This window comes from Manis javanica, chromosome 7, assembly GCF_040802235.1.
Source record: "Manis javanica isolate MJ-LG chromosome 7, MJ_LKY, whole genome shotgun sequence".
Lineage (NCBI taxonomy): Eukaryota > Metazoa > Chordata > Mammalia > Pholidota > Manidae > Manis > Manis javanica.
The window spans coordinates 78,419,110-78,433,991 of record NC_133162.1 but is presented as its reverse complement, the minus strand read 5'-3'; the positions used below and the strand labels follow the sequence as shown (position 1 = coordinate 78,433,991).

The window sequence follows — 14,882 nt, the reverse complement described above, 5'->3', positions numbered from 1 at the left end:
CCAGTGAAGCCAAGAAAACCATTTAGGCACCCTAGGCATTTGTGAAAATTTATCTATGATATGATGGATATTGTCCAACTGTACTTGAACCATCAGACAAATTAAAGCAGCCCATTTCTGGGATCTGTTCACATCCCATATGTTCTTTTAACCATAGATAGTCTATAGTCATGAGATTTTGGGGTGCTACAACTTGCACCCCTCCCAACTCCTGGTTGAGTTCCAACAGTACAGATCCGGTCAAATTCGTTGTCTCACTGTATGCACATGCCAGCCTAGACATCTCCCTCCTCCTTCTTATGGCAAGTCCAGGAGACGGTGGGCTGGATGCAGCCACAACCACAGCATCGTCCGGATCCCTGTGGAGGCTTTTTGATGATCATCCCCCGGCACGAGTCCTCCAGAGAGTGCTGATGCCGGAAGCTCCTCCTCATATCGTATCTTAGTTCATTTTCTGGGTATCCAAGCTAGGCCTTGATCTTCTGCGTAGAAACAAACAGACCCTTTGCCCACACTTTGACATGCCCTCTATACCACTGTGCAGAACTCATTGGAGGTCAGCACACAGTAACTGCTTTTTTTTTTTTTTTTTAATTAAGAGAAAGGAATATTATCAGAAAAGAGTACCTCCATAGCTGATCATCTGACACCCTTTAAGTGATCAACATTAAGGATATTTAAAGCATGCGTTGATCTTTGATTTACCAATAGTTTTATCCTGTTAAGGAGTAATCCCCCTTTTCTTTCTTTCTTTCTTTTTTTTTTTTAAATTTTTAATCTACACTTACCTGAAGAATACTATGTTTACTATGCTCTCCCCTATATCAGGTCCCCCCTAACAACCACATTACGGTTACTGTCCATCAGCTTAGCAAAATGTGGTAGAGTCACTACTTGTCCTCTCTGTGTTGTGCAGCCCACCCTCCCCTTTCTCCCTCCCCCCCATGCATGCTAATCTTAATACCCCCCTTCTTCTTCCCCCCCCTTATCCCTCCCTGCCCACCCATCCTCCCCAGTTCCTTTCCCTTTGGTACCTGTTAGTCCATTTTTGGGTTCTGTAATTCTGCTGCTGTTTTGTTCCTTCAGTTTTTCCTTTGTTCCTATACTCCTCAGATGAGTGAAATCATTTGGTATTTCTCTTTCTCCGCTTGGCTTATTTCACTGAGCATAATACTCTCCAGCTCCATCCATGTTGTAGCAGCCTCTTTTTTAAGTACCTCACTGGTTGCTGTAAGTTTTTCATTAGATTCTAGAGTTCTGAAAAAGTTGATTCTGTCCATTTTAGCCACCTTGCCTCAGTGGAGGGACCAATTCTTGAAGCTCCCTACTACACCATTTCTGATCATATCACTCATGTTGGATTTGTCTGCTGAAGGTCATATTGAAAGGTTTTTAACTACAAATTCAGTTTATATAATAGGTAAGAGACTGTTCAGCTTAGGTATTTATACCTGAGTAAGTTTTGGTAGTTTGTTTCTTTCAAGGAATTGAAAGTTGTGTAAGTTGTCAAGTCATAGGTATAGAATTGTTCATAGTATTCCTTTATTATTTTAATGTTTGTAAAGTTTGTAGTAATTGTCTCCCTTTTCATTTCTGATATTGTTAACTTTTATCTTCTATTTTCTTGGTCATTCTGTATATACCTTTATCAATTGTCTTGATCTTTCAGAAAACCAATTTTGATTGTTAATTGTTTTCGCTTAACTATTATTTCCAAATATTTGGCAATTTTCCACATAACTTTGTTACTGGTTTCTAGTTGAAACTGGCTGTGGTCATAGAATTTATTTTGTAATGATTTCACTTATTTTAAGATTTGTCTGCTGGCCAGAAAATGGTGTCTCAGTGAGTATTCCATGAAAAGGTGTGATCACTTTGTTAACATATTTGTAAGTGTATTGGAAAGACATTGTGATTGTTTAGTATACAGAATAGTCTTTTCCTTTTTACTGCCTCTGTAAGCAATCTATTTTAACTTCCACAGCTTCCTATTATGGCTATACCAGAAATAAATTCTTATTATTCTCTTTTATCTGTTAGCTATTATGTGATTTGCCATGTGCTTTTCTTTATTGGTTCTTATTCTAGCAATTTGCAAAACAGATGCATAGTTTGTATGCTTTAAAAATCCTCATATTTATGAAAACATCCTTTTTTCCCATTAACCTTCAGTGATATTTTGGCATGGTATGGAATTTAACTTCAAAATCTCTTCCACTGGAACTTTCTGTGTTTTCCTTATTTGGGTTCTGCATATGAGAAGTCACATGTCAGTTTTATTCTTTTTCTCTTCGGTGTTCTCTTCATTGCTGAAATGATACTGCTACACTGTAAGAAAACAGTACTTACAACTATTTTATCAGAAGTGTTACCTTGAAATTATCCATGTTTTACAAACTAAGAGATCTGTGTGTGTCGCACACATGCACACACATGCGTGTATACCAACAATTTTATGTTTCTCTTTTTGGCTGTATTGTACCCATATTCAGAGTCCCCATTTTATTTCCTCTGCTTTATGTAATGAGTTACTCTCAGCTTTTGCTTCCTGCTTGGATGGTCTTTGTTAAACAAAACAAAACAAGAAATCATATAACCTTAATTTTGATTAATTTCCCACCCAAATCAGTCACTCTACTGTCCTTATCAAATTCTACCTCTTTCTACTTGTAGCATAGTTTTTGTGAGCTTTCAGGATGTTTTTCCAAAAGCTGGTTTCTTTCACCTGATTTTATGAATCCTAGATCTTCCAAAAATTTCTCAAATTATCTTGCTTGCTGATTACAGCTTTCACTCTTTTGTGTGTTTTTATCAAGTTATTCAACTTGGACTTTTTACACTTGAGTTTTGAACTAAAACTGTCTGTTATTTGTGAATCTCTCTTTATTTGGTTTCCTTAACACTTTCCTCATGGCATACTCTTATATTTGGAGAAGTTTTGTCAGGCTTCATTGTCTTGGGCTATTCTCTCTTACTATCATCTCAAATATTGCTGTTCCCACATTTTTTTTTGTCAGGCTCCTCTACAAGACTGGGTTTTTTAAATAGATATGAAAATGTTATTTGTGGAAATTTACTTATATGTATGTCCGCTCAAATGGACAGTTCCACCCACAGTCATTTCAAGCACATTGTGAACAAAATTCAATGCATTGACTCCTTCTGCCCAACTTATTTTCTTATTTTCCCATTTTCTTTTATGGGTTTTGTAGTTGCCATAGAATGTTAGTTGGTAAAATACAAATGTTTCCATATAACGTACTCCTACTGAGAGACAGGAAACTTCCATTTATGTGTAAGTTAGGAGATCTTTGTCAAAAGAACAGAAGCAGCTTGGAGCTCTCTTTAGAGCAGGAAATCAGGAGGGGATTGATGGGAGAGGTGGTGATGTCATAGCTGTAAAGGAATGTGAGATCAAGTAGGCATACTACCAGAAGTAGAGGTTCTCACCCTGATCAGGGAAACTGGAGAAAAGCTCTGAGACCTATGAAATTCAAACACTGGCCTTGGGCATAGAAAAGAAGGGACTTAGAATATGTGCAGGAACATAGGTGGCAGCTTGGACCTGGCAACAACTCAGAGGAAAAGAAGGAATCCCTTGTGTGGTTGGTGGGGCTTTTGAACAAAGAATTAGGGTAACCCTTTCACTAATCCCACCATAAGATCAACATCTATCTTCATTTTATCATGAACAAAGACTTACTCAACATCCATGTAATAGTAATTTAAGAAGAAAGCAGAAAGTGCGAATTAATACTTTTCCAGTTGATGTAAATACTTTTCCCCCAGCAAATACAGAGTAGAGGGAAACACAACTGTCCAATATTAAGTAATTTCAGTTAGGAAAGAACCTTAAAAACCAGAGATTAAGGCTCAGAACTGGAAAAACAAACATAGGTGATTAACTCAGGGAAGAAATAGAAGTCAGAAAATAATCTTAGCTAAAATGATTAAACAACTATATATAAGGGAGAAGAAATATGAATGAAAGTATATACATGACATGCAAGAGTGGAATGGAAAGAGACCCTAGTTGAGGGGAAATAAGAATGACAAGGATGAAGGAGAGAGAGTTAACAGAAGTAGAAGAAAGACAAAGTAGAATCCCTAAATAACAAAAACTAAATAGTGGAAGAGGACTAATACTTAAAACTACAACCCAAGGAAACATTTTATGAAGAAAACAAAAACTGAATCTACATATTGAAAAGGCTCTTGTATGTCAGATAGAATTGACCCAGTATGGTAAACACCAAGAGAGATTCTAATAAAACTGCTAGACTTACTTAAAAGTAAAGAGAAAAAGAGTCCTCTGGGTCTTGAAAGAAGTCTAAGTCACTTAGCAAAGAAAGGAATAAAAATTGACACAATTATTGTTAGCAACATACAAATATATAAAACAAGAGTAGTAGAACAGTGTTTAAAAAAAGCATGAAGCAAGAATTTATATACAACTAAGACGTACTTCAAGTGAAAATACTACATTTCAGATTCTATGGAATATAAATGAAGGAATGATAGAAAACTTCATATCCTTAAACAGTCCATAATCAGCATTATGACACTGGTTTTTAATTTCCAATTAATTACAAAGTTATGCTGCTTTCTCTCACAGCTGCCACTTTCATGTAAATGTTTAATGTTCACATACCTCTTAATTTTCCAACAGTCCATCTTTCTCATGTGCCTCTTCTAATTTAGAGTTTCCTTCTAAACTACTGATCTACTCATATCATTCTAGTACTTATATCTGTCTCTTCAGTGACTCCCCATTGTCTGTATTTGCATCTACAAAGTGAAGGAGTGAATATCCCAAAGATATAAAAGACTTCCCACATATGTGAGAAAGAATATCTATTCATATTTTTCTTTTATATAAATAGAAAAAATTTTCCAATTTTTATTAATCAGACTAATAGATGTAAATATATATTAATAAACAGACATCAATTAATGGGTATACAAAGTATATTTTAATGGTCCAAAGACAAATTCAGACTTATTCCATGTCTGTCACCTCATAAATAATCTTGCTCCTACCCTATTCTCATATCTTACTGTCTAATTTGTAGTTTTCCAAAACTTGCCGTTTTTCATGCATCCATGCTTTTGCCAATTGTTTTCTGTATGCCTGAAGTTTACATTAGTGTGACCACCTAATAAAACCTAACTTGAAAAAAACACCTAACTTGATAACAATTTGCATATACCTATCCCTATTTGTGACCATCATCCATCAAGTATGTTCTATCAGAGCACCTGCTATGCATATTCAATGTAAGCATTTACACCTTTACTCCTTTCAGAAGGTAAGCTACTTGATTTTTAAGGGAGCAGTTGCTTTCATTTATCTTTGTATCTCGGCAGAGTTCCAGACATTGAATGATATATCAGTAAATATATATTGAACAAGTATTTTATCTTATATAAAGCAGGGTAGTGTATCTTAACTTTCCAGAGTAAATTCTAGAGTTAGCAAAGTAAGGGCTTGTTTACACTTTTTTTTATGGTACTGTGATCACTTAGCTTGAACTGGAATATGTTGTTGCAGGGACCAGTAACATTCAAGGATGTTACTGTGGAATTCACCCGGGAGGAGTGGAAGTTGCTGGACAATGCTCAGAGGACCCTGTACAGGGAAGTGATGCAGGAGAACTATGGTCACCTAATCTCAGTGGGTGAGAACAGCTTCTCCATATGTAACTCCCAGTACCTTGCATTTCCTTCCCAGCTGCTGGAACATGTAAGGCCCCTGTAGGGTTGAATGATACCAACTTTGTTTCAGGGGTCAAAGTTCATGAATCCATTTGGGTGACAAAAAAATGTTTCCCCCTCTTACCACTGCAAGAATTTAAATTTGCTGAGTCTAAGCAGGACTTTGTTTTGCCCCTAAAACTGCACTTACCCTTCAGAGTCCCTAAATTCCAAGCAATTTCTATCATTTTCTTTTCCATTAATAGGTTATTGTGTGAATAAGTCAAATGCAGTCTTCCAGTTGAAGCAAGGAAAAGAGCCATGGATATTAGAGGTAGAATTTCCACATTGGAACTGCCCTGGTAAGTGAGAAATTATAGCCCATGGTATTAATGCAGTGGTTGATGATATTTTTCAGGATTAAAAAAAAATACCCTATGCTTTTGGAAATGACTGAGGACAATTGGTCTGCATACATAGGCAACATAACTTCTAATCTTTATTCTCTCCACCTAAATTGCCTCCTTTGTTTGCCCTTTTTTAAACAGATTTACTTTTCTTTCCTGTATAAAAAAAAAATCTAATCCCTATCAAACCTTGTCTAAGACTTAATTTATCTTTTTCTAGTTTTCAGTTACTCCCTGCCATTCCAGTATGCAACTATAATCTTAAAGTGCTTATAAAACAGCATAAATTTGTCTTCAAATGACACTTCCCTCCTTTTATTAACAAGAAAATGCCTTAGTTTTTCAACACCAGTCTCAGCTTTCTATTCTCTTTAATTCTGAAATCAGATCACAAATCATTATGCCTTTGATCAGTTATATTATTTCAGAGTTGATACTTCTAAGTGGTGCTTGTCTCTCACAGGATTATCCTTCTTAAAATCTGCACCTTATTTAGAGCGCTATAACTATAACACAAAGATTAAAAAACAAAGAAACTAAATGAACAAACTCATTAAAATAATCTCACTTGGCTTATTTAAATGCTTTTCATGTATTTTCTGGCATGGGCACTCATGTTGCCTACAGCAGGAACAATGCCTGGTATATATTAGTTCACTAGGTACTCATTGAAAAATTGAATTTCAATTAACAATAGACAAACACTGTGTCTTCTGCTCTATGCCCTTTATAGTAACTCCTGCAAGGGCTCATCCTTTCTTAAAACTAAAGCATTGGTTTTTAGGCTGAGAACTCCTAAAATGAACATCTCTAGGATCTTTGGTTCTGTATTTTGCCATCTTATAGGATAGGTCCACAGATCTAACTCCCTTCCTTCTTAGAATCAAAAGCTAATTCTTATTTAAATCATTAAAGTATTTGTGTAATGCCACAAACTTATATTACTGCAAGCTTGTCATGGTATACTTACACTGACTCACTACTACAAAAGACATTAATTTTCTGTCAAGAACTAGTCTGGCCCTTTCTCTCTTACTGCATCTTATTTCTCCATGTGATCTCTAAACACATACTAATCTCCATTCATCTGCCTTCTTATTTCATGTGCACCCAAGTTAACCATGCCAGAGTCCCTTACCAAATAACTCTTCTTCTGTTTTCCGCTAAAATGCCATTAATTCCTACCCAAAGCCTCTGCTTATCACCATTCACTTTCAAGCATTTAAAGAAAAATAAATATAAAGGTCAGTAAAGGTTCTAGAATGACAGTGAGTAATTAATCTTTAAAGACCATGTAGTAAATTGAAGCAGAGATGTAGAGCTAAGATATGAAAGCAGAAAAAAACTAGCACTGTGAGATGGGTAACAATGCTTCAGAGATGCAGCATTTGTTGGTCAGGATCGAAAATCTCTGGGAATTCATCCTGCTGTATAATGGCTTACATTCTACTTTTTAAAAGTCTTTTAAGATGTGTGCCTTCCTTGGTCTTCTGTCCCAGTGACAATTAAGCCAGCTAGATGGTGAGTGGAAGACTAAGGTCAGGACTACTACACACCTGAGGACACTGACATCCTAAGAAAGTCATTTAGACATCTAGTTTATTGTGTGCTGGTAAAGAGGAAATAAGGGGAAGATTATAGTCTGCTAACCACTAAGAATCCTAACACAGTAAACCGGGTTTGAGCTGATGAAAACCTCTACTTCATCTACTTTAATTTCCCTCTGATATTTCCAGTGTATACAGTTATCTGCTAATTTCTCTTACCATCCGACTTACTGTTCACTGTCTTTAGTGGGCTCACAGCATTCTCTGAGTCCCATGCTCCTGTTCAGCAGTGCTTTGAATGTCTTTTGTTCTCTGTTCCCTATTCTTCAGGGATTTTTGCCTTAACTTTCTCCTCCCAAGTTTTTAAGATCATGTTTATACACTGTCAGGGGTATTTATGTTTATAACCAGGTTCCTTCCTTTGTCTGCTGTAGAAGTTGTTAGTGTTGGGTTTTTTTTCTAAACCAATTGGATGGAGGAAATCTGCATTTGAGAGTTCTTCATTTGCAGAGATTAGCCTGAAGCCTAAGAATGAACCCCATGACCATAATGCTATAAGAGTTTCACAGTATTAAGTTTTGGATTCCTTTGTAGAAGACCTATGGAAAATTCATGACCTAGGAGCAAGACACCAGGAGAGCAAAGCTGAAAATTCAAAGTAAGTCCAAGAATTCAATTGTAAGATTAGAAAGCATTGTAAGACAGTCTTGATAGGAATACTGGAAGTGGGAGACCACCAATTAATACTAAATGTGAGCAAACTAACACTAAAACAAATCCCAAGGAATAGAATCAGAACAGAAAGGCCCTTTTCATAATAAAGACCTTATTCAGGATCAGGATATTCAAACTTGGAAGCAGTCTTTTGATTCTTCTGAATTGCACAATAAGGGAACTCATACAAAATAGAGTTCAGGCAGCTGAGAGACCTGGTAAATATAATGCAAGTGAAGGTTCCTTCTACCACAATGTATGTCAGAGAATATTTGCACTGAAGGAACCCTATGAATTGAATGAATATTGGAAAATCTCCACAAATTGGTTCTCAGTTATTTGGAAAATACAGCAGAAAAAAAAGTGCCTTTATACATTAATGAGTTTGAAAATTTCCCTTTAGGAGTGAAGAAACCACGAAACATCAGAAAACTCATTCCACAGAGAAAACTTATAAATGTAAGGAATGTAAAAAGTCCTTCTGCCAGAAGTCTGCCTTCATGGTACATCAGCATACTCATTTAAAGGACAAACGCAGTGAATGTGGGAAATCTGTTTCTAGGAATGGAGACCTCACAATACAACCGAAGCCTCAAGCCAGAGAGAAATCCTATGAATGTAAAGAATGTAAGAAAACTTTCTACCACCTGTCATCTCTCAGTAGACATTTAAGAACTCATGCAGGGGAGAAACCGTATGAATGTAATCAGTGTGAGAAATCCTTCTACCAGAAGCCACACCTTGTAGAACATCAGAAAACACACACAGGAGAGAAACCCTATGAATGTACTGAGTGTGGGAAGTTCTTCTATGTTAAAGCCTACCTCATGGTACATCAGAAAACACACACAGGAGAGAAACCATATGAATGTAAGGAATGTGGCAAATCCTTTTCCCAGAAATCACACCTCACAGTACATCAGAGAACACATACTGGAGAGAAACCCTATAAATGTAAGGAATGTGGGAAATTATTCTCTAGAAATTCACACCTCAAAACTCATCAGAGAACACACACAGGAGAGAAACCCTATGAATGTAAGGAATGTGGGAAATGCTTCTACCAGAAGTCAGCCCTCACAGTACATCAGCGAACTCACACAGGGGAAAAACCCTTTGAATGTAATAAATGTGGAAAAAACTTTTACTATAAATCAGACCTCACTAAACATCAGAGAAAGCATACAGGGGAGAAGCCCTATGAATGTCATGAATGCGGTAAATCTTTCTCTGTTAATTCAGTCCTCAGATTACATCAAAGGACTCACACAGGAGAGAAACCCTATGAATGTAATGAATGTGGGAAATCCTTCTCCCAGAAGTCACATTTTATCATACATCAGAGAAAACACACAGGGGAGAAACCCTATGAATGTCAGGAGTGTAGGAAAACTTTTATCCAGAAATCAAAACTCACTGCACATCAAAAGACACACACAGAGGGAAAAAGTTTATAAATAGGTATGAATTGGGAAATTCTTGTCTGAATTCACCCTTCAGAATATTCAGCTAATTCACAGAAGACCTTATGAATATTGTCAATTGGGAAAATTTGAGCCAAAATCTTCCTTCACACATAGGATATACACAGAAATTCTGTAAATGTATTAGGGAAAATTTTTTTTACCATATGTCAGACTACTGCATATCAGACACCATAGATGGCAGAACCCCAAGAAATTGTAAAACATGAAGGAAACCTTTCAGAAGTCATACTGTATTGTACAATGTTGCAATCACACAGGAAAGAAATCCTAAAGATAAAATGAATGTTAGGAAACTTCTGTCAGGAGCAGCTATCACTAGCTATCCAAAAGTTCACATGAAGGAGAAACTCTGTCAGTATCTTGGGCATCCAGAAATGTTTTTACATCAGCAGTACACACCTGAGAGCACTCACAGAGGATGACTGCAGATTGTGACAGATACAGAGGCTTTTTCAAGAAGTGATGTTTCAGTGAATGTCAGATCATTAAAACTGGGAGAGAACCTTTATAGATATATTAGATATATGAAAGTTTTCTTAACAAAAGTTCAAAAAGAACCTGTACTGAGGGAAAGTCATACTAGAAGTCATGTTACAGAGATCTGATTGCAAGTTATTTTTTAAAGAAAGCAAATGTCTACATATATGAAGCACAAGTGAATAACCAGGTGACATCATTAAACACATGAAGAATCTGTTAGTGTGCAGGACTTGTGTGTGTTAGTGTGCTATAAAACACAGACTATGATGTTTATGTGCATGTGGAACCGATACATAATTGTACATAGGAAAATATGTAACTTTAGTTCAATACCTTTCATGTATGTAAACATCTTCACATTAAGTCTCAGCACTGACTCCTGTTAATATAATGTTTATTTTAGTATAATATGCTTTTAAAATTATAGTGCATCTTTTTCTATTTCCTGGCATTTTAAAATAGATATAAACATTGTTACTGAATTAATCCTTCAGAAAGAACTAAAGATGGTTTTGTAAAATTTTCAGCCATCTCATGGTCAGCCAAATTTTACCTTAGGGACATTTATATTACATTTATAGGAAACACCTGAGTTTATTTTTAAAAACACTACACAACAAAAACAGATGCTACATGAAGAAATACTATTCACCCTACTCTGAATGTTTTCACAGGATGCAGAGCCATCTGCTTCTGTGTTTCGTATGAGTCCTAAATGTTCTTCACTACTTGTACAGTGGTCAGGAGTATAGAACCCTGCTGCCTAGGCTCAGATTCCAGCTTGGGGCATACCACTTAACCTCTCTGTGCCTCAGTTTCCTTCTCTATAAAAGAGAATAGTGTGTTAGGATTGCTATGAGGTATAAATGAGTTAATATTTTTAAGCACTTAGAATAGTATCTGTGATACAAGAAAAAGCTATATGTTAGATATCATCATTATAACTAGTATTTCTTGAACCATGCTTTAAAAAAAAGGTTGGCCACCAACATCCATCCCCACATTATTGCTGTAGTGCCTTGTTCAGTTTGGCTATGTATTTTCCCTCAGGCACTCAGATCTTGCCCACTGCCCAATTTAGTAGCCTGCAAAGCAAAGACTGGTTTTACATTTCTAAATGGTTGGAAGAAATATTTTGTGACATGTGAATATTAAACTGATATTTCACTGTCCATAAATAGAGGCTTATTATAACACTAATACAATCAATTCTGTTTTGCCTGTGGCTGGCCTTCACACTACAAGAGCAGAGTTGAATAGTTCTCACAGAGACCATACAGCCCACAAAGCATAAGATAGTGACTATCTGGCATTTTACAAAGTTCGGCTGTTCTGTTACAGTTGAAAACATAATGTAGAGGTATACTTTTATGTATGTTATGTGTCAGAAATGATGCATACAGAAATTTAAGGTGGGAGGTTTTTGTGCATATACTTATTTTGTGCATTTATGTTAAAAACCTAAGCATTAGTATTTTCTTCTTAAGTGTCTTTTAGTTATGAATTGTCATAAAATCAAAATAAATTTTCTGATGGAATGTAGCAGTAAATGTGTGAAATAAATGCCTAAGTTGTTAACTAATCCCTACCCACAGTATTCCTTTATTTTCTTCCAAGTCAATGGCGAGTTTCTTGTGTATCATTTTATAATTTTCTCACTATCCCATAATAAAACATCATCTTTCTGTCATGTAGAACTACCATGATCCAATAACACAAATGTCGTACATTCAAAATTTTTTAACCCTTACTATGTACCATGTGCTATTCTTGGCATAGGTTTATTTCAGTGAACAAAAGAAAACTCCATGCCCTCTTGGATGATTTATTCTAATTAGATAGGGTGGGGGTAAAAAGTAAGAGACCTGTTATGATTGATTGTAATAAGTTTTAGGAAAAAAAAATCCTAAGAAAGAAAGCTACAGAATTGATGGGATTGGGGGGCATTCCTACAGTGTTTGGTCAAGGAAGCTCTCATTGACCTTAAACTTGAGAAAAAACTTAAAGGATATAAGGGGATAAGCTCTATCAAATAAAAAAAGCCATATCCTGAGCAAAAACACTAAAGACAGAAGAAAAAGCATTTAGTATATACATATACAATTGAACAAGTATATATCCTAAAATTTTTCTAGAAAGAAGACCCTACTACTTATAACGCATTTATATTCTATTCCAGCCTTGTATATAAAAAGTTTGCCAAATTCAAAGAATTTCACAACCTACTAATAGGTGTTATCCCAGACTTCTAAAAACAATTAAACAATGTGGCAGAGCTCTAAAATTTTATAAGGTTTATCTTTCATCCTCTGACATGCATGTGTCTAAATAAGGTGTCCAAAGCATTTCCTACTTCCTGCTCACCAGCTCTAATTAGCATGATGACGTAAAGATGACAGATTAACTTGCTGTTTAGAGGATATAAAGAGGATGAAGGTTCCAAAAGATTGTACTGTGACATAGAGAAGGTATGTAACATGGTCAAAGAGTTGGCTCTCCAGTCTTTCATAATAAATCTATTCCACCATGCCAAATTTCTGAGCCTCATGGCTTGTTTCATCTAAGGCAGCTCCACAACTTCTATCTCAACCTAGTCTATTATTAAGTTCACATTTTAAGAAGCCAACCCAGTAGTATATATAATGACTTGTTTCAGATGTCCAAGTGAAAAAAAAATTAAATTCTAAGTTAAAGGAGAATATACCCATATAAATATGCTCCCTCACATCCAACATTTTGTCTTATACTCTTATCCAGAACCCTCATGATCCCCTCCTAGTCTGATTTCTCTGGTGATCAGCACTTACTGGCCATGTCAAAAAGCTCTTCTGGTGAGTAAGTTACCTTTACAAGAGATTGTATTTTCCCACTTTAGACTATGCTGAGAACTAAACTTAGCTATTGGTCTAAAGATCAATGAAAGGAAAGTCTGCTTTTTTTAGGAGGACTAAGCTTAACAGTCCCACAGATTAACTCAGGGAAAGAAATAATGAAACACCCCTCAGTACCCCAAAAAACTAGCATGGGTGTTTCCCAGTTTTGTGGCTTGGTCCACAAGGCAGCTATATTCACGAGAGCAGTAAAATTCTAATAGAAAATATACCATCTTTCTGGCTGAATGAACCTGGTGATGAAGCCCAGAGCAACAAGGACGGACTACTGGAGAGTGAGAGAGGAATCCTAAAAAAGGGAGAGCCAGAGAAAAGGAACACCAAATTCTGTGTATAAACTCTTCCCAAGACTCTGGTCCCTGATCCACACATGTACAGAATAGATGACAGTCTGAACATTTATTTGAGCTACTACCTGCTGCAAGTGAGATAGTTTTTCAGTTTGAGTCTACCCAAGTTATTGATTTCCTAGTAAAACAAAATCGTCCAAAGGAATAATAGAATCAAGAGTAACCCCAAAGTAACATTTAAATGTGTAGAATACAATGTAGAACTACTCAGCATATGAACCAAGAAAATGTAATTCATACTCAAGGGAAAAGATGACCAACAAAAGCCAACACCAAGATCACTCAGTGTTGGAATTGTTGAGAATAACTTTAAAGTATCCATTACACCACATTCAATGAAATTAAAAAACAAACACTCATAATGAATGAAAAAATAGGAAATCCTAGCAATAAGTAGAAATTATTTAAAAGTACCAATTGGAAATTTTGAACAGAAAAATACAAAACTTGAAATTAAAATTTCACTGGATGGACTTACCAGCAGAAAAGAAATGGTAAAGGAAAGTTTCCATGAATTTGGAGAAAAATAAATGAAAATATGGTATTTAGAAGAGATAATAGGAACATACACTGAAAAAATATATATATATAAGACCTGTTGGGACCACATCAAAAGATCTAACAAAAGGTGGAATTGGAGTCCCAGAAGTAGAGAACTGTACAAAAAAAAATTCCACATGGAACAAATATATAGAAAAGTCAATCTAAACATATGAGTCAAACTGCTATAAAGAAAAGGTGAATAAGGAGAAAATATTTAATATATTGAGACGTATTATACTCAAAGGCTCAATAAACTGAATAACCAAAGAATCCTTATCAGAAACCAGGGAAGCAACATATTTTTAAGGGCTGACCAACAACAACAAAATAATAAAAAGGCCATTCAGAATTGTACATACAAAAAAAGAGAGCATCAGAAACAGTAAATATTTCAATGAATATGAAGACTATTTTTTCTCTTAATTTTTTGGAGAAACACATGACCATTTAAAGCAAAAAAATGTATTATACTGTACTGGGTTTATCCCACAAATTTTGATGTGATATATAATTTCATTTACTTCAAAATACTTTACATTTTCTCATGAGACTTATTCTTTAAAAAATGTGTTTAGAAATACATTGTAAATTTTTGAATTTTCTGGCTATGTTTGCTATTGATATCTAGTTAATTTCCTTGTGTTCTGGAATTATACTTTGATATCCATTCTTTTGTTTGTCAAGGTATATTTTATACCCCAGAATGTGATCTGTCTTGATGAATGTTCCATATAAGTTTGAGAATGTGTATTCTGCTGTTGTTAGATAA

General features: G+C 35.5%; 1 protein-coding gene across 2 annotated transcripts in view; it reads left to right on the top strand.

The window, feature by feature from the left end:
- Window positions 1-11,871, top strand: part of ZNF25 (zinc finger protein 25) — a 40,392-nt gene extending 28,521 nt beyond the window's left edge. For both annotated transcript variants that reach the window (XM_036999329.2, XM_073241200.1), the window contains 4 exons: window positions 5,552-5,678; window positions 5,961-6,056; window positions 8,243-8,306; window positions 8,766-11,871. In XM_036999329.2, the coding sequence (XP_036855224.1) occupies window positions 5,552-5,678; window positions 5,961-6,056; window positions 8,243-8,306; window positions 8,766-9,819 (1,341 nt within the window). In that variant the 3' untranslated portion in view covers window positions 9,820-11,871. The remainder of the gene's footprint in view (window positions 1-5,551; window positions 5,679-5,960; window positions 6,057-8,242; window positions 8,307-8,765) is intronic.
- Window positions 11,872-14,882: the final 3,011 nt, after the last annotated feature.